General features: G+C 43.3%; 1 protein-coding gene across 2 annotated transcripts in view; it reads left to right on the top strand.

Annotated features, from left to right (window-relative positions):
• LOC114659074 (BTB/POZ domain-containing protein 19-like) overlaps positions 1-26,969 on the top strand; it is a 72,964-nt gene that overhangs the window by 29,201 nt on the left and 16,794 nt on the right. For both annotated transcript variants that reach the window (XM_028811301.2, XM_028811302.2), the window contains exons 5-6: positions 15,820-15,888; positions 19,889-20,020. In XM_028811301.2, the coding sequence (XP_028667134.1) occupies positions 15,820-15,888; positions 19,889-20,020 (201 nt within the window). The remainder of the gene's footprint in view (positions 1-15,819; positions 15,889-19,888; positions 20,021-26,969) is intronic.

Genomic DNA, 26,969 nt, shown 5'->3' with positions numbered 1-26,969 from the left:
GCTTCTGTAGCCGAGGATCGGACCGCCAAGGTCCCCGCCTTCAGCCACCACCCAACTCACACTGCACCTGACCTCCTTGGCCCCTCCCATAGGTGGTGAGCCCATGGGAAGGGGGACCCACATTGCCTCTTCGGGCTGTGCCCGGCCGAGCCCCATGGGTGCAAGCCTGGCCACCAGGCGCTCGCCATCGAGCTCCACCTCCAGGCCTGGCTCCAGAGGGGGGCCCCGGTGACCCGCGTCCGGGCGAGGGAAAACGGCGTCCAAATTTTTTATTAGTCATAGGAGGTCTGTTGAACTGCACTTTGTCTCATCCCTCACCTAGGACCAGTTTGCCTTGGGTGACCCTACCAGGGGCATAAAGCCCTGGACAACAGAGCTCCTAGGATCACTGGGACACGCAAATCCCTCCACCACTGTAAGGTGTCGGTTTGAGGAGGGGCCTAAGCAAAAGTAAGTTAGAAAATGTAAATTTTGCTTACCTGCTGTTTGACTTATGGTTATAAATTATTTTAGTTTTGTTGAGCTTATAAATAGTTTTACAGTAAATAAAACACAGTTCAGTCAAGAGAACAACCAGTGAAATATTCTGAACATCCATCCATCCATCCATTGTCTCCCGCTTATCCGAGGTCGGGTCGCGGGGGCATCAGCTTGAGCAGAGATGCCCAGACTTCCCTCTCCCCGGCCACTTCTTCTAGCTCTTCCGGGAGAATCCCAAGGTGTTCCCAGGCCAGTCGAGAGACATAGTCCCTCCAGCGTGTCCTGGGTCTTCCCCGGGGCCTCCTCCCGGTTAGACGTGCCCGGAACACCTCACCAGGGAGGCGTCCAGGAGGCATCCTGATCAGATGCCCGAGCCACCTCATCTGACTCCTCTCGATGCGCAGGAGCAGCGGCTCTACTCTGAGCCCCTCCCGGATGACTGAGCTTTTCACCGTATCTTTAAGGGAAAGCCCCGACACCCTGCGGAGGAAACTCATTTCAGCCGCTTGTATTCGCGATCTCGTTCTTTCGGTCACTACCCATAGCTCATGACCATAGGTGAGGGTAGGAACATAGATCGACTGGTAAATTGAGAGCTTCGCCTTGCGGCTCAGCTCCTTTTTCACCACGACAGACCGATGCAGCGCCCGCATTACTGCGGATGCCGCACCGATCCGCCTGTCGATCTCACGCTCCATTCTTCCCTCACTCGTGAACAAGACCCCGAGATACTTGAACTCCTCCACTTGGGGCAGGATCTCGCTACCAACCCTGAGAGGGCACTCCACCCTTTTCCGGCTGAGGACCATGGTCTCGGATTTGGAGGTGCTGATTCTCATCCCAGCCGCTTCACACTCGGCTGCGAACCGATCCAGAGAGAGCTGAAGATCACGGCCAGATGAAGCAAACAGGACAACATCATCTGCAAAAAGCAGTGACCCAATCCTGAGCCCACCAAACCGGACCCTCTCAACGCCCTGGCTGCGCCTAGAAATTCTGTCCATAAAAGTTATGAACAGAATCGGTGACAAAGGGCAGCCCTGGCGGAGTCCAACTCTCACTGGAAATGGGTTCGACTTACTGCCGGCAATGCGGACCAAGCTCTGGCACCGATCGTACAGGGACTGAACAGCCCTTATCAGGGGGGCCGGTACCCCATACTCTCGGAGTACCCCCCACAGGATTCCCCGAGGGACACGGTCGAATGCCTTTTCCAAGTCCACAAAACACATGTAGACTGGTTGGGCAAACTCCCATGCACCCTCCAGGACCCTGCTAAGGGTATAGAGCTGGTCCACTGTTCCGCGACCAGGACGAAAACCACACTGTTCCTCCTGAATCCGAGGCTCGACTATCCGACGGACCCTCCTCTCCAGGACCCCTGAATAGACTTTTCCAGGGAGGCTGAGGAGTGTGATCCCTCTGTAGTTGGAACACACCCTCCGATCCCCCTTCTTAAAGAGGGGGGACCACCACCCCGGTCTGCCAATCCAGAGGCACTGTCCCTGATGTCCATGCGATGTTGCAGAGGCGTGTCAGCCAAGACAGTCCTACAACATCCAGAGCCTTGAGGAACTCCGGGCGTATCTCATCCACCCCTGGGGCCCTGCCACCAAGGAGTTTTTTGACCACCTCGGTGACCTCAGTCCCAGAGATGGGGGAGCCCACCTCTGAGTCCCCAGGCTCTGCTTCCTCATTGGAAGGCATGTTAATGGGATTGAGGAGGTCTTCGAAGTATTCCCCCCCACCGACCCACAACGTCCCGAGTCGAGGTCAACAGCGCACCATCCCCACCATATACAGTGTTGACACTGCACTGCTTCCCCTTCCTGAGACGCCGGATGGTGGACCAGAATCTCCTCGAAGCCGTCCGAAAGTCGTTCTCCATGGCCTCCCCAAACTCCTCCCATGCCCGAGTTTTTGCCTCAGCAACCACCAAAGCCGCATTCCGCTTGGCCTGCCGGTACCTATCAGCTGCCTCCGGGGTCCCACAGGACAAAAGGGTCCTGTAGGACTCCTTCTTCAGCTTGACGGCATCCTTCACCGCCGGTGTCCACCAACGGGTTCGGGGATTGCCGCCACGACAGGCACCGACCACCTTACGGCCACAGCTCCGGTCAGCTGCCTCAACAATAGAGGCACGGAACATGGCCCATTCGGACTCAATGTCCCCCACCTCCCTCGGGATGTGGTCGAAGTTCTGCCGGAGGTGGGAGTTGAAGCTACTTCTGACAGGGGGCTCTGCCAGACGTTCCCAGCAGACCCTCACAACACGTTTGGGCCTACCACGCCTGACCGGCATCCTCCCCCACCATCGAAGCCAACTCACCACCAGGTGGTGATCAGTTGACAGCTCCGCCCCTCTCTTCACCCGAGTGTCCAAGACATGTGGCCGCAAGTCCGACGACACGAGCACAAAGTCGATCATCGAACTGAGGCCTAGGGTGTCCTGGTGCCAAGTGCACATATGAACACCCCTATGCTTGAACATGGTGTTCGTTATGGACAATCCGTGACGAGCACAGAAGTCCAATAACAAAACACCACTCGGGTTCAGATTGGGGGGGCCATTCCTCCCAATCACGCCCTTCCAGGTCTCACTGTCATTGCCCACGTGAGCATTGAAGTCTCCCAGCAGAACGAGGGAGTCCCCAGAAGGTATGTCCTCTAGCACCCCCTCCAGGGACTCCAAAAAGGGTGGGTACTCTGAACTGCTGTTCGGTGCATACGCACAAACAACAGTTAGGACCCGTCCCCCCACCCGAAGGCGAAGGGAGGCTACCCTCTCGTCCACCGGGGTAAACCCCAATGTACAGGCTCCAAGTTGGGGGGCAATAAGTATACCCACACCTGCTCGGCGCCTCTCACCGGGGGCAACTCCAGAGTGGTACAGAGCCCAGCCCCTCTCAAGGAGATTGGTTCCAGAGTCCAAGCTGTGCGTCGAGGTGAGTCCGACTATATCTAGCCGGAACCTCTCAACTTCGCGCACTAGCTCAGGCTCCTTCCCCTTCAGAGAGGTGACATTCCACGTCCCAAGAGCCAGTTTCTGTAGCCGAGGATCGGACCGCCAAGGTCCCCGCCTTCGGCCACCACCCAACTCACACTGCACCCGACCTCCTTGGCCCCTCCCATAGGTGGTGAGCCCATGGGAAGCGGGACCCACGTTGCCTCTTCGGGCTGTGCCCGGCCGAGCCCCATGGGTGCAGGCCCGGCCACCAGGCGCTCGCCATCGAGCCCCACCTCCAGGCCTGGCTCCAGAGTGGGGCCCCGGTGACCCGCGTCCGGGCAAGGGAAAACGCCATCCAAAATTGTTTTTCTTCATAGGAGGTTTGTTTAACCGCTCTTTGTCTCATCCCTCCCCTAGGACCAGTTTGCCTTGGGTGGCCCTACCAGGGGCATAAAGCCCCGGACAACAGAGCTCCTAGGATCATTGGGACACGCAAACCCCTCCACCACGATAAGGTGACGGTTAAAGGAGGGGTATTCTGAACATTAATTTTTAAAAATAAATTTCATTAAGTCTTAAGGGTTGTACTGGAAAAGTACCAAATAATCCAAATTTTAAAACCGTATAGTAGCATTTTAGAATTTTTGACACTGGAAGTAAAGGTCATCTTTCCTCTCAGTATCTCAACCTCCCTGAAGCCTACCTTTCCCTCAACACCAGGTAGTGTATGTGATGAAAATCTTCCATTCTGTTGACTTCACGAAATGAACCAACAGTTTTTGACGCGATCAAGACTTCAAAAGGAAATTTAATGCTTTGATGAAATCAAGACTTCACAGGGACCACCTGCCCCCCCCCCTTCTTATTTCTTCCACACAACAAGATTTTGCAGGAGGCACCCTCCCTTATTGCTTTGACGATTGCACACTTTGTGCCATCATACTATGATCAGGGAGGCATTAGTGAGGCCCGCAATTCTGCTGCACATCAGGGAGCTGGAGTAAGACAGGAGGATTTGGAGTTATCCATTATTTGCTTGGGAACCTTTTTGGTACCAGTACTGAGGTTCAAAAGCTGGTATAAATTACAAAGTCAAAATATTTGTATTGATCCAACAGTACAAGTCCTATTGTACACTCAACACCACCCTTGAGTTCAGAGAGGCATCAGAACAGAGTTAATTTTGAAGTAGTTTCTCATGCATACTGAAGCATCAAAAGAAAAAGGTCAAGTAGGGGCAAGACAAACTTATTCTAGAACAACACTAATTCTTTCCAAAACTGGGCCATCCCTCATAACATATGTTTTTGCTCTTCCATTGAGTTATTGAAGATTGAAGTTGAATGAGAATTCTTCAAGTAATGGAGTGTAGGATATCATAATCGTATTCCGTGTGGTATTACTTCTAATAATTGTTTTAAAAGGTTGGAGGCAATTGTAAATGCATCTCACTGACAAGCAAATGTATTTTTTTTCTCTAGCATGATTATGGAACATTCACAATGCATATAAATTAGCAAAGCTGGTGCTAGGTGGTATAATTTGCAAGTTGGATCCGATTTAGGACAGATGTGAACCATTTGCAGCTTTATGCTAAATTACAATATGCTTGGCGGCACAGTGGTAGCGCTGCTGCCTCGCAGTAAGGAGACCTGGGTTTGCTTCCCAGGTCCTCCCTGCGTAAAGTTTGCATGTTCTCCCCGTGTCTGCGTGAGTTTATTCCAGGTGCTCCGGTTTCCTCCCATGGTCCAAAGACATGCAGGTTAGGTGTACTGGCGATCCTAAATTGCCCCTAGTTTGTGCTTGGGGTGTGTTTGTTTGTCCTGTGGTGGGCTGGCGCCCTGCCCGGGATTTGTTCCTGCCTTGCGCCCTGTGTTGGCTGGGATTGGCTCCAGCAGACCCCCATGACCCTGTGTTAGGATATAGCGGGACTGACAATATGCTTTGCTCAGATTGAAGAAGAATTCAAGTTATGAATTCCATTCCTTATCCGAGACTGAGCTACTTTTCCTATCTTGTCTAAGACTGTCTAGCGGTGCACAACATGACAGTAGCTGATACACTTTTAGGAATATTACAGATATCCTCCTCATTAATAAGTAAATTATATTCGTCACATATTATTCCTATCTTTACTTAAAAATTATCTAAGGGTACTTACTTTGAAATTGTTCGCAGTCTGGAAATATTACCGATAATCTCCTTCAACAATAGCTAGTATGGATTAAAGTAGAGATATTTATGGAAGGTTAGGTAAGATGAACAGTGTATTTAACAAAGTCTATGATTTGTTCAGAGAAGATGTCTTGCTTTACTAGAACATTATATTTGAAGCATTGCTAAACAAATATTGCCAATACAGATACGTATATCTGAAGATGCAGATATCTAATGATTTAGTTCAATTAAATATTGTATAGATTAAAGAAGGCTAGAATATCAGACTGTCCTACACTGAAGAAGCAGAGAGTTTAATTAAATAATGCTCTACTAGGTTGCTAGTAAATATGCAATTGTTAGTAATGACAACAGTGCAGATGAAAAAGATACAGAAAGTAGTTTAAGCTAAGGAAGTCATTGTAACAACATTAATTCTCCCAGCTAAAGTGTGATGAACAGATGACCATTTATGAACATATTATTTGATGTTTACATTAATATTGCAGATATTTGAATAGATCTTAAAGGTTTCATATGCCATAATTTCTAGATATTTTACAAAAAGTAGACTAGTTGGACTTGTAAGACTATATATTATAACCTTTGAAGTTTTTTTTTTTTTTTTTGCCTCCTAACTGAAAAATAACAAAGGGTTGTTTCCTAGAATTTAAAAAATTGAATAAGGGTCTGATAAAAGGGCAAGAATACAAAAGCATAAGCTGAACAAAGCATTGTTGAGTAACCCGTCACATGGAAATTGGAGGCAATAATTTTGCTAATCCCTTGCAAACTTTTAAAGACTATTATGATTAATATATATACTATGCATGTACAGTAACTGTCCTTTTCACAATTGTTTTACTTATCCACTCTTATAATAATAATAATGATAATAATAATAATAATTTGTTTTATATATAATAATTGTATTTAAAAAAAAATGATAAATTATCTTAGTTAATTAATGCTGGTTATATTTACAAAGGCTAGAGATGTCTTGCTAAAAATCTTACATCAGAAACAATCTGCCAATTTTTTTTTTTTATCAAAAACCCCTGGCATCATTTACTTTTTTTCCCCAAAGAATAATTAAGGCTTCTTTGAGTATGAATCCTACAGACCCGTTTTACTAACAAATAATAATTTTATTATAATAATGAGCCCAAAATGAAATGCGTAAAGATACATGAAGCAAAAAAGCATCCATTAATATGAAATGGGAAGGTACCTACCATAATCGCAATTCATAATATAATTTAGATATTCATTTTGACCTGCGGTGGGTTGGCACCCTGCCCAGGATTGTTTCCTGCCTTGTGCCCTGTGTTGGCTGGGATTGGCTCCAGTAGACCCCCGTGACCCTTTGTTCGGATTCAGCGGGTTGGAAAATGGATGGATGGATGGATATTCATTTTGACACTCATTCATTTCTTCTAGAAATTTTATCTGTTTCTTTCTATGCACCCTTTTCCTATTTAGTATGCTTCCTCGACCTGCCTACTGTGTTTGTCATTAAGTTTTGTTTTAGTTATCTTTCAAGTCATTTTGGGCATGGTGATGTTGTCAAATTAATGTTACCTTTTGTATCTGTATTAACTGCCCATTTTAGTTTTCCAGTATCTTTCATAATTTGCATTTGAGGCAGTGGCAGATTAAGGAATGTATGTGTATTATAAAATAAAGAACAGGGAACTCACCAATTAGCAGTTATGCTAAACTCTGACAAATGAGTTGGGTGCATTATCTTTACACTGCGCTATGGGTTCAAATGAGACAGAGTAAACTACTAGCTGAGGATGTATGCACTGTCTGTCATATAATCTGTGTTAATAGAAATCAGAGCAAAATGGCAGAACCTGGTTAATTACAGAACCTATGCAATAACTATCTTTAAAACAGTATCAATAATCTTTTATTGGAACTCTGGTGCCTCTATGCTTCCTCAAAAAGCACAGAAGAAACACTACTGCTTTTCCCAGTCATGTGCCAAAATTTGGTTGAATTAGGAGAAAATTTAAAATTGCAACTTTAATTTCATGGATGATTATGTTTTCAAATATAAATTTAATTATTATGATTGTATTACCATAACAAAGCTTATGATATTAGCTTACTGTTGCTGGCTATATTTAATGCTGTCAATGGTTAGTAATATTAGCAGCATTTAATTCTGGTCACTAGATTACATATACAATTAAATAGCTGCAGTATATTATGTAGAGAGAAAGGGATCTTATATTAAGATGTCTTTTATTTTGACAGATTAAAAATTCTAAATTTCTTTATTCTTCCTGTTTCCTTGTTATTTTTTAAAAATACAGATGTTGTTTACCAAAATATATTTGGTTAGGTTAGGTGTGCAGTGGCATTAATATTAATACTAATGATTTGCTGTTCACTCAAACTCTGTACTGAATTCATTACTAAGGAGATCTATATAATGTGTGATGCCCCAAATATTTGTTATGACTTTGCCTTATTGTATTTCACATCCCAATTTTCAATTTTGATTACCAGGGTAAAATGTGTTTGGATCTATCTCAATCCTGCATGTCACCCAGCTGACATTACACTTAAGCACTATCATTTGAACTGTACACATACCATCTATAGGCTGAACCTAACTGGACTTTGTTGATTACCTGGCTTGGTCAGATGTCGGAGGGTGAATTGGGTCCTAGGTCTTGTGACAAGATTTGTGACTTATTTGTCCAATTTTTGTTACCTATGGTCACAAGTTTTTTGTTAGTGATGGAAAGAATAAGGGTACAGGCAGTAGAGAATGAAATATATCTATTGCAAAAGATTGCTGGTACACTCTTCCTGAAATAGTGAGGAGCTCAGAAAATATTGAAACAAAGCCATTGGTTCTCCACCTTCAGAGAAGCTAGTTGATATGGACAGGCTCTATAGTGCGAATGCACTTGGATTCCTTCAATGGGAGATGCGTGCATTGGGAAGAGACCCTTGGCAGCCCAAGGCCACACTAAAGAGTCTGAATGAAATTACTGTTGCTAAGATTAGGAAAGTCTTCTGTGGTGTAACCGTCTCATTCTGTTGCCACCATAATCCTTATAACAAAAGGTGGATAAAATGGGATGAGCAGCAGCATTTGTTTGTATAGCCAAAACTGTAGAATACATTTTATGAAATGCATGGTACATGTGAATCAAAATTTGGACTTTTAAAGTAATTATATTGTGTATGATAGTACAAATAATATATTTACTGTATATTTAGTAGTTCAAAAATGTCATGTAAATTTTAAAACGTTATTATTGGCTAGAGATAGGCATGTGCTTTTTGAGAGACTTGAAATATTATTGGCGAATTTACTGAACTTACACAAATTGTTTTAAGGTACTTTTTTGAGTGTCCTTGGAAGAATTTTAATATACTGTAAAGCACTGTTTTACACCTCATCTAGTAGCCCTGCAACTTTTCTTTTTCCTGAGGTTCACGAGACATATTGGCTTAAATAGTATTTACTCTGTTCATGAAATTCGAAATTGTGTACTCCGTCTTGCTCAGTATTGCTCATGTTGCAAAATTTGAGCTATCAATGATAATGACAGCTTTGCTCAAATTATCAATAAAATAAAATACTAAAATTGCATATATCCATTTTCTTGAATCAACTAATCCAAGTTTTGAATCATGGAAGTGTAGAGCCTAAAATTATAACAGTAGCCCCAAAGGCACTTGACAGATTTACACATACCATGCAGACTGGCAGCGAGGACACCGCCCTTGAAACTGTGAAACAGCAGTACCAACTTTGCCCCACTGCTGCACTTCTGTAAATAAAACTAACTGCAGTTGTTATTACCAAGTGATCATTCCCAGAACTTGTACCATTGTGCTTGACTACCAAACGGAATGTCAAATGTATTCATATCAAAATATTTGTGCAGCTAGTGTCAGACTGCATCATGGGAATTGTGCAGGTATGTTTTCTTAAAGGTGTTTTAAGGGCTGTGGAGAAGGTAAAGGCAGAAGTTGCCCTTATTATGTGTTCTATTCAAAGACGGGACACACACACAAGTTATCTTTATATAATAAGTACAGCTGACTTCAATTTCTAGATGCTGTTTTGTTTTATTTTTTATTTTTTTTGTTTCATGATGTGATTTGATTGTACAGTGGAACCTCTAGATACGAGTTTAATTCGTTCCAGCACTGAGCTTGTATAGCGAATTTCTCGTATCTAGAACAAACGTCCCCATTGAAAATAATGGAAATCCAGTTAATCCGTTCCGCATCCCAAATATATTAACATAAAAATCAATTTTCCTAACAAATAACACTGATAAATTATATATACTGTAGTCTACCTTTAATAAATAACACTGGTAAATAATATAACTGATTATTAAAAGAATCAAAACAGGTGTCCAAAGTGCAATAGAGCATTCAATAAATCTTTAATCCTTAAAACAGTTGTGAAGTGGAGGTTTAAAGTACATAAGAATAACAATCCTTTAACACGAGGTTAAAACGTCAACAGGAAGCAGTCTTCAAAAAACAGATGACAATCCCCGGTACTTCTTCTCTGTTAGCGTCTCACCTGCTTCTCCCATGCGGGCTCTGCAACAGGCGAGACACTTAATGCAGCTGACCTTCTCTACACCGTCCTGCTTCAGCTGTTTGGCTCGCCTGTTCAGCTACACGCGAGCCTGTACTCGCTCGCTCTCTCGCACCGACTTCCTACTGCTGCGGATTCCTGCCTCCTCCTGCAACCTCCGTTCTCTCTCCTCTCCTCTCCTCTCTTTTCTTTTACTTCTTCTCCCCCTTAACCGGCTCGTGCTTCTCTATATATGCGGGGAAGACATGGCAGCTGCTAGGGTTACCACTTTTAATACAAAAAAATAAGGGACGCATACGTATTGATTCAAAACGGGACGCGCAATTTCATTCTCAAATACTGGACGATTCCGTATTTTAAAGGATGGGTGGCAACCCTGCCCAGCCCATCAGCCACAGGACAAATCATGGATGTGGGCAGTTTCCCACCTGTGCACTTAGGTGAGAAACGCAGACACCGCAGATCGCCCTGCGGCTCGCTACAGCTACCACGCCCCCTCGCTAAGCCACGAGCTATACCCACAGCCTGGCTCGTGGCTCGTTACGTGAGCCAATGCTCGTATTTAGATCTGAATTTTTTGCTCATACTTTCCTCGTATTTTGAATTTCTCGTATACAGAGGTGATCGTATCTCGAGGTTCCACTGTATTATGTTAAAGAACATGACTATTTTTAGAATTGAAATTCTGATGCATCATTAAAAGGCTTGTCTATAAATAGGTTTTGTTTAGTAAATTTGTTTATCACAAATTAAGTTGGTTTCCTGTTTTTGTAATTACTGGCTATCAATGAGAAAGATAAAACTAATTCAGTTGCAGTACTTTGTCAAAAACCACAAACCCACAGCACAAAAGGCAGATGAAACAAAATTGTATGAAGTGTATGAAAATAAAAGGCATATTATGCATAAAATCTGTAAAGTTTTTGTATATGTGTTTTGAGAGAGGAGGGGGATTCTCCATGAATTGTTTTTCAGTGTTCTAGTCCATGCTGAGATGAAAATATTTTACTGTGAAATATAATGGTCTGCATCTAATCGGTAACCTGACATTCTTAACATTTTTTTCTCAGCTGATATAACAAATAAGACTGTATATTTTATCTGCAAGAAAGTAAATGAATAAGCTAGATATAAAGGTGTATTTTGACCTTTCATTAAAAATGGTGCAGCTTGTAGTAACTTCAGTCTCGGCTAATAAAGACATGTAGCCAAACTTCCAAGGGTAGTGTTTTTGATTTTTTAAATGTTAAATAATGTCTTAAAGATGGAGTGAGGGCGGGCCAAAGCATTAGGACAAAGTGATTACATAGTAAAATCTGAAGTGAACAATTTCATGTAATGTACTTTGTCCGGTGAAGATATGTTAAAGATATGTCATGTCATGTAAAGATAAGGCAATTCAAAATGGTTAGGAATGTGGCTGGCTTACATTCTGCAACTACTAATGAAAATGACAAAGATCTTTGGCAATCTAAGTGTTGAATATAAATTATGGTGAAGTAATATGGGTTCCCAACTTCTAGCAAGTAATTAATGAATAGATAAAAATAACATAATTCATTAACTTATAGCCCCTCCTTGAACCGCCACCTTATCATGGTGGAGGGGTTTACGTGTCCCAGTGATCCTAGGAGCTCTGTTGTCCGGGGCTTTATGCCGCTGGCAGGGCCACCCAAGGCAAACTGGTCCTAGGTGAGGGATGAGACAAAGAGCAGTTCAACAAACCTCCAATGATGAATCAAAACTTTGGATGACGTTTTCCCTTGCCCGGACGTGGGTCACCGGGGCCCCCCTCTGGAGCCAGGCCTGGATGTGGGGCTCGATGGCGAGCACCTGGTGGCCGAGCCTGCACCCATGGGGCTTGGCCGGGCACAGCCCGAAGAGGTAACGTGGGTCCCCCTTCCCATGGGCTCACCACCTATGGGAGGGGCCAAGGAGGTCGGGTGCAGTGTGAGTTGGGTGGTGGCCGAAGGAGGGGACCTTGGCGGTATGATCCTCGGCTACAGAAACTGTTTCTTGGGACGTGGAATGTCACCTCTCTGAAGGGGAAGGAGCCTGAGCTAGTGCGTGAGGTTGAGAGGTTCCAGCTAGATATAGGCGGACTCACCTCGATGCACAGCTTGGACTCTGGAACTAATCTCCTTGAGAGAGGCTGGACTGTCTACCACTCTGGACTTGCCACTGGTGAGAGGCGCCGAGCAGGTGTGGGCATACTTATTGCCCCCCGACTTGGAGCCTGTTCATTGGGGTTTACCCCAGTGGACGAGAGGGTAGCCTCCCTCCGCCTTTGGGTGGGCAGACGGGTCCTAACTGTTGTTTGTGCGTATGCGCCAAACAGCAGTTTGGAGTACCCACCCTTTTTGGAGTCCCTGGAGAGGTTGCTAGAGGGCATACTTTCTGGGGACTCCCTCGTTCTGCTGGGAGACTTCAATGCTCACGTGGGCAATGACAGTGAGACCTGGAAGGACATGATTGGGAGGAATGGCCCCCCGGATCTGAACCCGAGCCGTGTTTTGTTATTGGACTTCTGTGCTCGTCACGGATTGTCCATAACGAACACCATGTTCAAGCATAGGGGTGTTCATATGAGCACTTGGCACCAGGACACCCTAGACCTCAATTCGATGATCGACTTTGTGGTCGTGTCGTCGGACCTGTGGCCAGATGTCTTGGACACTCGGGTGAAGAGAGTGGCGGAGCTGTCAACTGATCACCACCTGGTGGTGAGTAGGCTTCGATGGTGGGGGAGGATGCCGGTCAGGCCTGGTAGGCCCAAACATGTTGTGAGGATCTGCTGGGAACATCTGGCAGAGTCCCCTGTCAGAAGTAGCTTCAACTCCCACCTCCAGTAGAACTTCAACCACATCCCGAGGGAGGTGGGGGACATTGAGTACGAATGGGCCATGTTCCGTGCCTCTATTGTTGAGGCGGCTGACCGGAGCTGTGGCTGTAAGGTGGTCGGTGCCTGTCGTGGCGGCAATCCCCGAACCCGTTGGTGGACACCGGCGGTGAGGGATGCCGTCAAGCTGAAGAAGGAGTCCTACAGGACCTTTTTGTCCTGTGGTACTCTGGAGGCAGCTGATAGGTACTGGCAGGCCAAACGGAATGCAGCTTTGGTGGTTGCTGAGGCAAAAACTTAGGCGTGGGAGGAGTTTGGGGAGGCCATGGACAACGACTTTCGGACGGCTTTCAGGAGATTCTGGTGTCAACACTCTATATGGTGGGGATTGTGCACTGCTGACCTCGACTCAGGATGTTGTGGGTCGGTGGGGGGAGTACTTCGAAGACCTCCTCAATCCCACTAACATGCCTTCCAATGAGGAAGCAGAGCCTGGGGACTCAGAGGTGGGCTTTCTCATCTCTGGGACTGAGGTCACCGAAGTGGTCAAAAAAGTCCTTGGTGGCAGGGCCCCAGGGGTGGATGAGATACGCCTGGAGTTCCTCAAGGCTCTGGATGTTGCAGGACTATCTTGGTTGACACGCCTCTGCATCATTGCATGGACATCAGAGACAGTGCCTCTGGATTGGCAGACTGGGGTGGTGGTCCCCTTCTTTAAGAAGGGGGACCGGAGGGTGTGTTCCAACTACAGAGGAATCACACTCTTCAGCCTCCCTGGAAAAGTCTATTCGGGGGTCCTGGAGAGGAGGGTCCATCGGATAGTCGAACCTCGGATTCAGGAGGTACAGTGTGGTTTTCGTCCTGGTCATGGAACAGTGGACCAGCTCTACACCCTTAGCAGGGTCCTGGAGGGTGCATGGGAGTTTGCCCAACCAGTCTACATGTGTTTTGTGGACTTGGAAAAGGTGTTCCCTTGTCCCTCGGGAATCCTGTGGGGGGTACTCCGAGAGTATGGGGTACCGGACCCCTTGGTAAGGGCTGTTTGGTCCTTGTACGATCGGTGTCAGAGCTTGGTCCGCATTGCCGGCAGTAAGTCGAACCCATTTCCAGTGAGAGTTGGACTCTGCCAGGGCTGGCCTTTGTCACAGATTCTGTTCATAACTTTTATGGACAGAATTTCTAGGCGCAGCTAGGGCATTGAGAGGGTCCGGTTTGGTGGACTCAGGATTGGGTCACTGCTTTTTGCAGATGATGTTGTCCTGTTTGCTTCATCTGGCCGTGATCTTCAGCTCTCTCTGGATCTGTTCACAGCTGAGTGTGAAGCGGCTGGGATGGGAATCAGCACCTCCAAATCCGAGACCATGGTCCTCAGCCGAAAAAGGGTGGAATGCCCTCTCAGAGTTGGGAGCGAGATCCTGCCCCAAGTGGAGGAGTTCAAGTATCTCGGGATCTTGTTCACGAGTGAGGGAAGAATGGAGCGTGAGATCGACAGGCGGATCGGTGCGGCATCCGCAGTAATGCGGGCATTGCATCGGTCTGTCATGGTGAAAAAGGAGCTGAGCCGCAAGGCAAAGCTCTCAATTTACTGGTCGATCTGTGTTCCTACCCTCATCTATGGTCATGAGCTATGGGTAGTGACCAAAAAAAAGAACGACATTGCGAATACAAGCAGCTGAAATGAGTTTCCTCCGTAGGGTGTCTGGGTTTTCCCTTAAAGATAGGGTGAGAAGCTCAGTCATCCGGGAGGGACTCGGAGTAGAGCCGCTGCTCCTCTGCATCGAGAGGAGTCAGATGAGGTGGCTCAGGCATCTGATCAAGATGCCTCCTGGACGCCTCCCTGGTGAGTTGTTCCGGGCACGTCTAACCGGGAGGAGGCCCCGGGGAAGACCCAGGACACACTGGAGGGACTATTTCTCTCGGCTGGCCTGGGAATGCCTTGGGATTCTCCCGGAAGAGCTAGAAGAAGTGGCCTGGGAGAGGGAAGTCTGGGCATCTCTGCTCAAGCTGCTGCCCCTGCAACCCGATCTTGGATAAGCAGAAGAGGATGGATGGATTAATTTATAGGCATTTGAGCAGAGATAGCTAGTATTTAGTTTTGTTGATGAAATTTCTGTTCTTATCCTTTGGGTTGGGGCATGATGGGCATACAAATGGAATAGGCACCATGGTGAGTTATGTTTGATCCATCACAACAATTTGAAGTCTACTTCCATTTCTGGATTTGGTGGTGTGTGTGTGCATGCATGCGTGCACTATTTTGTTTTCTCAGCTATTCTGATTTCTGCCTTGTGCATGTAGCTAACGGATAAACCTCTGGCTCCCTCAGTCATACTTGAGGATATTAGTGAATTTTATTGCAGTCATGGATACTGTCCGTCTGTCCATCCATCCTTTTACTGAATCTGTTCAGTCCAATTTTAAGATTGTGAGACGTTGGAGCATCTATAAGCAGCACCAACTATAAGACAGTAACCAACCTGAGAAAGAACCTCAGCAAATTGCAAGGCACAGTAATACACACACACAAACACACAGGCATGTTTAGACTTTAAAACTGAAGTATTATTTTCTTTTTCAAAAGTGCTGGATTTACGCACTATATAATCTGACAGGAGAACGCAAAATACAAACATAAGAAACACCTAGCTAGCCTTTTCATATGAATAGGATACATCCATGTTTAACTAATCTAAAACAGTCAAAAATACATTTTTGATATGCTTTAAATTTACTGCAGATATTTTCTGGCAAAATAATTCTATATTATATACTGTATTGTTATGTTAATTTTAATTTTTGCCCCTGCAGGCTGCAGTGACATTTGGCCAAATTGATATGAGGGACAAGTGCCTTGAGTTCATTGAAAATTGCACAAAGGTAAGTTGGTATCAAGCATGCTACATTATTTTGAGATCCATAAACAAATAATAAACAGTTTTCTGTTAATTCTAAGCAATTCAGAATCTTCCATTCTATAGTAATGTTTCAGCGTGACTGTGAGATTAAACTTTGTGCGTTTAACATATACAGTATGTCAAGAATGAAGTGGAAATGTCGAGAATAAAGTTGACATGTTGACTTTAATCTCAACGTAAATGTCGAGAATAAAGTCAACATGTTGACATTAATCTCGACATTTAGTTTTTTTTTTTTTTCTTCACTGTGTCCGTATTTTTTTTTTCACCGTGGCCCTAATACACTTCCATAGGTTAAAGTGTAAGGTAAAATAAATTACATTTTTATGGCATTATTTTTAATTCTGAACAATACAAGTTACGGGAACGTCTTGTCTCTCCGGCGTAATGATCATCTTCCTATGCTGTCGGAAGAGCTTCATAAATTCCACGTTACAGTGGCGGCACTCTGAGGTGTGCAGAAATGGAACTGGCCAGATCTCTGTAGGTGGGTACACCTTTTATTGGTCTGGTCGCTCTAATGGCTGTCAGGGAGTAGCTGTTGCTGTGGCGGATCGACTCCTGATGGTGTCCAATGTCACTACTTTCAATGAGCGTATTATTAGACTCAAATTAAAGCACTCTCTGGGTTCCTTGTCTGTTGTCTCAGTGTATGCTCTGTCCACGGTGAGTAATGTCTCAGTGAGGGAGACATTTTGCTCGAAGCTTTGCTTGGTGCTTAATGGGTGCCCACGAGGTGACACTCTTCTACTCATGGGTGATTTCAGTGCAACCACCGGCACTGACAGGCTGGTTTTGACGATTGCTTCAGTCCCCATGGTGAATGTGGCTCCATGTTACTTTGCAAAAGTTCAGGCACTGTGGATTGTTGGATCCTGGTTCTGGTGCCCTGAGCTGCATTGTTTGGTTTGGTACTCCAATATTGGTATACGGTGAAGATCAATCACATCCTCGTGGGCAGATGCAGGAGGCTGTTACAAAACTGCAGGGTCTACAGAAGTTCCTAGTTTGTGAATTCTGACCACAGAATTGTTGTTGCTACTCTGAAGTTCCAGTTTAGGTCCAGTAGGCTACCACTTACTAGGAGAATGAAGCTGGACCTGGCCAGACTCCAAGATCAGGTTGTTTTTAATGAGTTTGCATGCAGTTTGTGTGAGGATCTTAGATGTGGGTGCGACTGCTGTTCCAAATGTGATGTGGGATACCTTTCCGGGACAAGACCCTAAAGATTGCTGAGGGGTGTGTTGGTGTTACCAGTGTGCCCAGAAGGAGGTGTTTTATCTCTCATGGCACTCTGGATATCATTGAGTTCAGCGCACAGCTTGCTGGCAACTCTGGTCTGTACCTGGAACTGAGAAGGATGGGTGTGAGGGCAGATAAGGATGCATTTACTAGAGGAATCTGTGAGCAGGTGACACACCATCTGTGTTCTAGTGACCCATGTCTTATTTTCAGGAAAATTGAAACATTATGCACATCCAAAGCTGTTTTTTCTGAGAATCTCAGTCAGGGCAGGTGATGGAATTGTACTTACGGAGGACACTGCAGTTTTGACACGCTGGACTGGCTACTTTGAGCAGCTGTTCAAAGCTGTTCCTCCGCTGCAGGGATCTATGGTATCCGGGTAAACTTCTTCAGGCTGGTGATAAGGCTGCCCTCCTTGCACTGCAAGCAATCTTTGCTTCCATTTGGCAGACGGGCCTCATCCCAGTTGATTGGAAAACGGGACTCGTCATCCCTTTCTAGATAGGAAAGGGCGATCGCCTGGATTGTGGCAACTTACAGGGGGATGACACTGCTCTCTGTGAAGGTTGAGGTCCTTGCTAGGGTCATCCTCAATAGGATCTGTGATCACTTGCTCACCTACCAGTGACTGGAGCAGTTTGGTTTTACACCAAAGAAGTCTACCATTGACCTGGCACTGAGGGTTCTCATGGCAAATGTGAATATCAGCAAAGTTTCTTTGCAGCCTTTGTCGATTTTAGTACAGTGTTTTAACTCAGTTAATTGAGCTGCACTGTGGGACATCCTGAGAATTCATGGATCCCCCCAAAGTTAATGGATATCATGGTTGGCCTGTACACTGGTACTGTGAGTGCTGTGTAAAAACCAACAGCCAGGCCTTTAATGACATCTTGTGCATAGCCATCAGCAGTGTGTCTGTCTGCAGAGAGAGTGTCAACCTTGTTGAGAGGTTTTACATACCATGGCAGCAAAATTCGTATCTCTGATGACTCATCTTATGAAGTCAGTAGACGGATTGGGAAAGCATGGTGGGGGTCATGAGGTTGCTGGAAAGGGGTGTGTGGTGGCACTCCCGATATCTTTGCAAAAGGACAAAGATCCAAGTCTTTTAGAGTCCTGGTGCCTCCTGTGTTGCTATATGGTTGTGAGACATTGACACTATCCAGTGACCTGAGACGAAGACCGGACTCCTTTGGTACTGTATCTCTTCTAAGTATCCTTGGGTACCGCTGGTTTGACTTTGTGTTGAATGAGCAATTGCTCACGGAGTCCCGAATGAAGCACATTAACTGAATTGTGAGGGAATGTCAGTTTCGGCACTATGGCCTTGTGGAATGATTCCTGAACGGTGATCCAGCTTGCAGGATCCTCATTGTTGAGGACACAAGCGGCTGGACAAGGCCAAAGGGATGCCCACGTAGCATCTGGCTACGGCAGAATCTGGTCATTTCCAGGGGATGTATTGGACCACGTGTCTGCCTTTGGGGTTGCCAACCAGGATGCCAAACTATTTCGTCGTGTGGTGGGTGTGGCAACGTGCTGTACCAGTGCATGCTCCCCAACCTGACCTGACACATTATATGTGTGGCCATAGTTACAAATTAATACTTTTAGGCATATGCTATGATCCATTAGAAGATAATTTTAGGGATGATCAAAACAAGCATTAATTTTTAAAGGTAATTTAAAAAATGAGATTTGCTTTTTTTACTTTATTGTGTGTTTTCTTGTCGTTTTTTAATATGCCTGTAATGATCCGATCAAAATTCAGTGAAACAATGAATTTTTATTTTGTGATGTGTTGTTTCATGAGCAGCAACTTGACAGAGAGTAAAGGGTGGCATTGGGGAAAAAAATTATGTCCATAATAATTTAGTGTTATGGGATTGGCACCATGCAGTGACTGTACACAACAAATTGGCAGTGCAAGGAGTACTGCTTTTTATGACACAGATCTGTTTTAAAGGTTCATTGTCTCCAAAAGGGAATATCCAGGAAGAAGCATGCCAGTTTAATATGGACCACCCTGTAGCCACAGGAGATCCTTGACCTTATAAGAGAAAGCATTAGACCAAAGAAGGTTGGCAGTGGATAGAATAACGTTCGACCAAAACATATGTTACCATATTAAATGGGAGATTCAGGAGGAATGGCTAGAGGTTGGTTCTGATTCTCAAGCCCAATAGGTAGCACTGCAAAGGCTTCCTAAGAGATATGGCAGTTTAAATTCTGAAGAGGGCATTTTAGGACAAAATTGTTTCTAATGATAAGGCTTGTTTGACTTGTATTCAGTAGTATCTTGAAATCCTCCTTTTTTAACTATTATATCTTATGCTCACTATAATCCACAATATCTTAAATATTTCACTTTAAAAAAAGATGTGCACAATTGAGATTCTTAATTTAATTTTGGCAAGTTACATCTTTTCCTAACATTTAAGACATTCCAAGGTTTTGGAACTGAGCACTCTGTTTATCTCTTGACAGCACCTTGTGATGCCATACTTATGGTTACCACATTGCAATGAACTGGAAATAGGATATGTCTCTCCCCAAGTTTGGTCTTGGAGAACTACTGAAGTATTTTTGGTTGAGCTAGCTACATGGTTATATGGCAAGTTTTGAAAAATATTAAAAATAAAAAATAAAAGATGTTTTTGGTTATAAATGATCATTATTTAATTGTGGTTGTTTTTAATCTGCAACTTTCATTACAGGAAGTTGTATCCACCCGTGGATTTTATGAGCTATCTGATGTGGCACTGCTGTTTATTCTGAAAAGTGATCACCTCCTGATAGATGAATCGGAGCTTCTGTTGGCTGTTCGTGAGTGGGCTCATGTCAACGCAGTATGTGAAAAGTATAACAATTGTATGTTTTTGTAAATGGGTAATAAACTCATAAATAATCTAAAATTAATTTTGTAATAACCTGAGGATAACCTGGGTATGACGTTAATCTGCATCCACCCCTGCATGTAGGCCATCCAACCTGCAGGGAAAAACCAGGGGCTTGGTGGCAGAATTGGCACTCCAGCCACCATAAAAAAACCTCACACTGGTTCCATTCCATCTGAACTTGTGTGGTGCTCAGGTGTCACCTGTTGAATGGCTACACTTGGGTCCCAATCTGGGATCCTGAGTTGGTTCGTCATATGGTGGGTGCGGCAATGCAATGCGCCGTATCAGCGCATGCTCCTAACCTGAGGAAATCTTGCATCAAAATCTTCTTTGATGGTCTCTGGCTATATATAATACATATTTAAGGCTGTTTTCAGGTATGACATATTACTTTATCTTAGTTTCATTTTTTTAATGGATCGTCCAGTGTGGTTATAATTGGTAAATTCTTGCCTGATAATCACTTTGGCATTTTTGACTACAAGTTACTGAAAAATTCACTTGTGTGTTCCTGTAGCATACTCGTGCTTTGTACCAATCTGGTCTTTGTTTTACCTCCTTAAAACAATTTTTAGTGTGGGCTACCTGACGACCCTGTGGAGCGCTTTCCTTTCTGAGGAAGTGCAGCTACCGTACCACACACACAAATGCTGTCTGCATATTAGGTTAAAAAAAAGCACATTTTACATACTAGCATCTTTCCCATGCTCAATCTCTTAATATGTGTGAAGAATACCTAAAATGTTTGTTTTCTCATAAATTTTTAAATTTCACATTTACATTAAAATAATTTTTATGGATTTGTTCCACAGAAAACACTAAAAATATGTGCTCCAATGACACTTCATATTGAGGTTTGGTACAACATTGTAATCCGGGAAGAAAAACTAATTTGGGTAAATTATTTTATTAGAATTAGGCCTATGTATGGTACCATTTTTAAAGTTAATATCACAGTTCTTCAGTGAAGAGACATAGGTTACAGAGGTAGGAGTACATTCATATCAATCAATAAGAAACGGAAAGAATAGGCAACCACACCTACTTGTCCTAAGAACCATTCTAGATGACAGCAATTGTTGCAATGCATAAGAAATTACGTGTTCTGGAGACTGCCTTGAATGAAGCTACAAGTGAAAAAATACTACAGATCTGCATGCCTGGACGTGGCAAAAAGAATACTGTATGTTATAAAGAAGGAGATCAAGTTTTAAAAGATTATTGGTCATGGTGAGGCAAACTTTGGCCTGAAAGCGGAGAACATTACTGTTTACAACTCCTTAAATACCTCACAATATGTTTTCCCTGAAGCATGCTGGTTGTTGCTATGTACTTTTTGATGCCAGGGACAGTGGGACACTTATCTGCACAATTAAAGTCAGACCTTATATAGAAAAAAGAAGAAGACCTTATATAGAAAAAAAAGTCATAAACAAAAAATGATTTTAATGCATTGGAAAACAATTTTCAAGGGATACAAAATAATTTCATTGTTCATAGCCCTGCAGACTGGTGAAACTATTTGAATTGAGTTTTGAATATCTTGAGATTCTTTTTATAAAACCCAGACCTGAAACATAGACAAGAGCACTTGAGCTTTATTGCAAGCAAGGTATACTGTGAAAGACAGAGAGACCAATAGGTATGAATTCAGTGTTAAACTATTGGGACACCAAGTTGGTTTTGTTGGTGGTGGCTATTTTGCTAGAAAAGTATGACGTCAGAGGCTAGTTCATACACAGAAAAAAATGTTTATTTTAAGATATACAGGATGTCTTATTCTTTTTCAACCAGTGGCTGTACAGTACATTTTTAATCTTCTGTTATAAAGTTGTTCTGTTTTGGACTTTGTAAATGGATGAGTAATTAATGGAAAGAAACGTTATAAATGCTGCTTTCATTGATGCAAAAAATGATGTGGACACCATAATTAAATAAACCGCTAGCAGGAAGAAAGCCTGATACTAATATACTGTAAATCCCTTTGGCAAAATAAATTATGTCTAGAATCATTAGTTATACCATTAGTTGATGTCACTGAACATTGCAGTCTTTCCATAGTCAACAAAAAAAAAAATATATATATATATATATATATATATATATATATATATATATATATATATATATATATATATATAAAATGTGGCATTATTTTTGTCCTGTGCCTGGGCTAAAAAATATTTGTTTAGTTTTCAACTAGGGGGCTCCGCCCCCTGCTCGCTTCGCTCGCCAACCCCTGGTGTTGGGAATGACAAAGAGCGTGATGTATGAATGAGATATAGAATAGTGTGAAGGTGTAGATGATGCAAATAGAAAGCAAACAATAAAGTGTGTGGCACAGTGTAAAGGTTTATTTGAAAATTTCTTTGTACACGTCGTTTAAGTGTAAAAGGTAATTCCAGCTCAGAACTTGTAAGGTCATTTAAGATGGTTATTGTTGTGATCAGAGTCAAGTTTGTCAGAGCTTAGAAAGAGTTGTGTCCCTCTAGGAAGTAATGGAATGACTTGGGTATTTATGTTTTCCACATTAATATTTTTTGGACATAATATAGGGCGTTGTGTTAAAAGGGGCATTTGGTCTAATGAGATTGCTTTTCCAAATCTCTCTGTAACTAAGTCGTCGCAGATAAAGGCTTGAGGAATTGTAATAATATGTGGCTGAAGTCCATCTGTATCGGTGAGTGTACCATCTCTCAGTTGTAATAAGCAATTGTTATTGATCTGGTTCTGGACATCGTATTTTTTTTACTAACTGTATCTTTTGAAAGCAATGCCAATTGTCTGCGTATTTTAAGGTGCACTGAACAATAGCTGAGTGCATGGCATCTGGAAGAATAGCTAATCACTGTCTAAAATCTCCTCCTCATAAAAGTACCTTTCCTCCAAATCGAATATTATTATTCATAAACGTTTGTAGAAGTTTATGAATGGTGTTGAGTAAGTGACTTCATGCCATTGAACATTCATCAATAAACAACATTTTTTCAAGACGGATGTCACGTGCAGTGCCACCGTTAATGTTCATAGTGGATACCGATTTGTAGGATGTAATGTAGTTGATAAAGATTTCACTTTCAGGTACATCGTCAGTTATAAGCTTCTGCAGATATTCAGTATATGAATGTAAAGAAGGCAGTCTAATTTGACCCTTTTGACAACAACGTGTAAATGTATTACTTGTATTGCCAGTTGTTTCTTCAGGGAAGTGAACTGAATGACAATGAATGCAAATGACATTCATTAATCCGAATGAATTTTCCTGGTGTATGTTTTCCTTGTGCCGTTTGAGAGGCGCGTTGTTGCATGTGTAGTATTTGGGACGTGTTGTTTTGGAGCTGTAATCGATTCGCCTGTGCTGTGTGAGAAGCCCGTTGTAGCCTTTGCTGCTATTAACGTATGTCTGAGACGGGAGGTGTTTCGTTTTGAGTCCGTGCCTGTTGCGATGCAGCACTTTGATTGATAGTTTGCGTAATGTGGATCTAGGATGTAGATTTGTGCATATTTGCGTTGTTGATTTGTTTCAGGGTGCACTGTTCCAATGCGATGCAGTATTTGTGCACATAAGCTAAAGCAGTATGGGCCATTGCCTTTTGTTGGCCTGATATTTACTCCGGTATATGCAAAAGCAAATGAACTATTGTAGGATCTAATGCAGTTCATAAAGTTTTTACTTTTAGGTACATCGTTAGTTAGAAGCTTTAGTTGAGCTTTGCGTTTTTGGAGTCGAGACATTTTTTCTTTTAGAAATATGGATAAGTAATAAGGAGTATTGCACTCACTGTTAATATGGAGCCTTTTCTGCGGTTGGACGGTTAATAGTGCCTTATTGTAATGAGATCCACCTATGCTGCATAGCCGTCTATTTTGTTGTTTCTTTCGTGTTCGTGTGTTTGTTCCTGTTATCCTTTCCTTTTCGTTTTGTACCCGTGACTGTGTATTCATGACTTGTTTCTTTCTCAGCATGCGAAATATGGATAAGTAATAAGGAGGATCGCAGTCACTGTTAATATGTTTCCTTTTCTGCAGTTGAACGGTTAATAGTGCTTTATTGTAAGGAGATCCACCAATGCTGACACCTATGCTGTCTAGTGTGAAGGTGTTGATGTTCACTTTAGAATATGTGGCTTTGGGTGTCACTTCTTATGGATGTGTGTGGGGGGGGGGTGTATGAGGATTGTTGTCGCGCGAGCGTCTTCTTTCTTTTTGTGTTCCTGTGTCTTGTTGAATCCCCCTCTTTGTGTGTGTCCCGTCCCTTGCTTGTAGGGTCTGTGGGGTGGTTTTGTGTTCTTTTTTTTGTGTTCCATGGGCTTGTTGAATCCCCCTCTTGGTGTGTGTCCCGTCCGGTGCCTGTAGGGGGGGGGGGGGGGGGGGGTGCCTTGCTGTTGTGCGCGAGCCTCTTTTTTTTTTTGGGTCTAGTTTCGTGTGCAATGTGTTTCGTGCTTTGCTTGCGTTTGACGACTTTTTTATGTGCCTTTTCCTTTTTTCGGTGCTCTTTGCGCCTCATTTCTCCCTTTTTCCTGTGCTCACTCATTTTTTCTGTGGTCTTGTCCGCCTCTCGCGGCCCCTCATCCGCCTCTCTCGCCCTCTTTTGTCCGCCTTTCTCGGCTCCTCAGCCGACTCTCGCGGACTCTTTTTGCGCCTGCGCAGTACGTCTTTTTGCAGCTACGGCCCATTGCCGGATGTGCCTGCGTCCATCATCCGGTTTAGCATTCTCGGTTAGTAATATGGACTCATCCGCCTCTCTCGCCCTCTTTTGTCCGCCTTTCTCGGCTCCTCAGCCGACTCTCGCGGACTCTTTTTGCGCCTGCGCAGTACGTCTTTTTGCAGCTACGGCCCATTGCCGGATGTGCCTGCGTCCATCATCCGGTTTAGCATTCTCGGTTAGTAATATGGATCTGTGTGTTTTGGGTTTTTTTTTGTCCTGGATGAACTGTAGTACAATTATAAAACACTGCAGTAAATTAAAACTCTGCATAAATGTTTAGTTCAAAGTCCATGAAGCTTCCTTTTTATGTTTCAGTAATATTTACATTTTTGTTTTTCTGCTTAATAAATGCTTTTTTAATTATGTACTTGATTTAGGTCAACAAATATTTGCACCTTAAATGATAACAATACAATTTTAATGTGTTTCATTAAACTACAGTAAAAAATATAGTAAATGTGCTGTTTCTAATTTATAAAAGTTTGACTAGTAAAGTATCTTCTGTTCAAATCTGAATGTGAATGATATACAAATTACATTAACTACATAAAATATGTTTTATCAAATTACATGAAATTGTTTATTTGCATCTGGCTCAAATATAGACTTAAAGGGCCTATTAGCTGCAAAGCTAAATCCAAAGCCGAAAGAAGCCCACATAGACTGTGAAAGGGACAGGCAAAGATGCATTATTAAAGAAATAATAAGTATTAGAGGAGAAGGTAAGGAAGGTTTCAAAACTAAAAACAAATCACAACAATAAACCTTCCGGCCCTCCTGGGCTCTACTAATGATTCTTTCTCCTTCTCTTGTTAGTCACCATATGTCCAACTAGTGAAATGTTGTTTATTATCATTCTGACTCGCAACTCCACCCTGGCTTCTGATTGGTGGATTCTTTTAAGTTTTGTCCATGGTGTGCTTCTAGTCCTGCTTGAAGTACTTCCAGGCCATGGCTGAACATGCAAAACTCCTGGAGTCATCTGTTCAATACTCCTCTTGGTGTTTTCCAGTATTCCTGGTAACCTCTGGGACAATTCATACTAAAAGGACCAGGTAGTCTTGTAAGGGCTTTACTACAGGCAGCCGCCTTCTGGAAGTACTATGGAATATGATGTCCCTTTTCTTGAACTCCCACCATCCTTCCCTTATTATATACTGCCTCGAACAGTTATTCCCCAAGACTTTGCTCCTGTAAGGTCTCCATGCTTAGAAGTCCTTTACTAGTTATATATTCTAGTCCTGACCACTTATACCATTTCTTTAGTTTTAACTAGAGCTTTACAATATATAATAAAAAGTGAAGGTAATCCTTTATAACATTAATTTGCACATTTACTATGAAAACTACTACTACTACTTAATACTTAAGTTACCGTATATACTTGCGGTTAAGTTCTCCTGCGGATAAGTTGTGGCTTGATTTTACCGTTTAATTTCTGGTATTTTATAGTGTCGGTCATATAAGTCGAATGCGGAAAACTCACGCTATTGGTCCAAGAGATTATGATATGCTAACGCCCACCTGAGAGAGTAACCATGGAGCACACTGCCTTTTTTTTTTCTATGTATTGTGCCTACATGACCACACAGTAGTACCTGAACTATTCTGAAGCAACTTTTGCAATGATTTGTGTTTTTTGTATCTCACACCCTCGTACACCTTTATCGTAAGAGCATCCCTTATCTATGATGGAGCGTTTTATCAGAAGAAAATTTGAAGCTGATTTTAAATTAAATGTCGTTGAAGTAGCGAAAGAAATTGGTAACTGCTGCTGCGACAAAATTCGATGTGTCTGAGAAACTGATGTGAGATTGGAGGAGGCAAAAAGATGTAAAAAAAAAAAAAAAAAAAATGTGTCGCATTTTTGAATGGCCATATAAGTTGGTCTGATTTTATGATCGATTTTTTGGGTTTCAAGACCTGACTTATACATGAGTATATACGGTAATAAGATGTACTTTTTATTTGACCATTTGTTGTATGCTGAGCACCAGGATTGTTGGTAATGGTAGGGATGGGACCCTACCCAGGTAGGGACCTCAGACTGGGGCGACGGTTCATCTTTCAGCAGGACAACGACCCTAAGCACACAGCCAAGATATCAAAGGAGTGGCTTCAGGACAACTCTGTGAATGTCCTTGAGTGGCCCAGCCAGAGCCCAGACTTGAATCCGATTGAACATCTCTG

Source organism: Erpetoichthys calabaricus, chromosome 10 (genome assembly GCF_900747795.2).
Source record: "Erpetoichthys calabaricus chromosome 10, fErpCal1.3, whole genome shotgun sequence".
In the NCBI taxonomy this organism is placed as follows: Eukaryota; Metazoa; Chordata; class Cladistia; order Polypteriformes; family Polypteridae; genus Erpetoichthys; species Erpetoichthys calabaricus.
The sequence above is the reverse complement of the archived record's forward strand: the minus strand, read 5'-3'. Positions and strand labels throughout refer to the sequence as shown.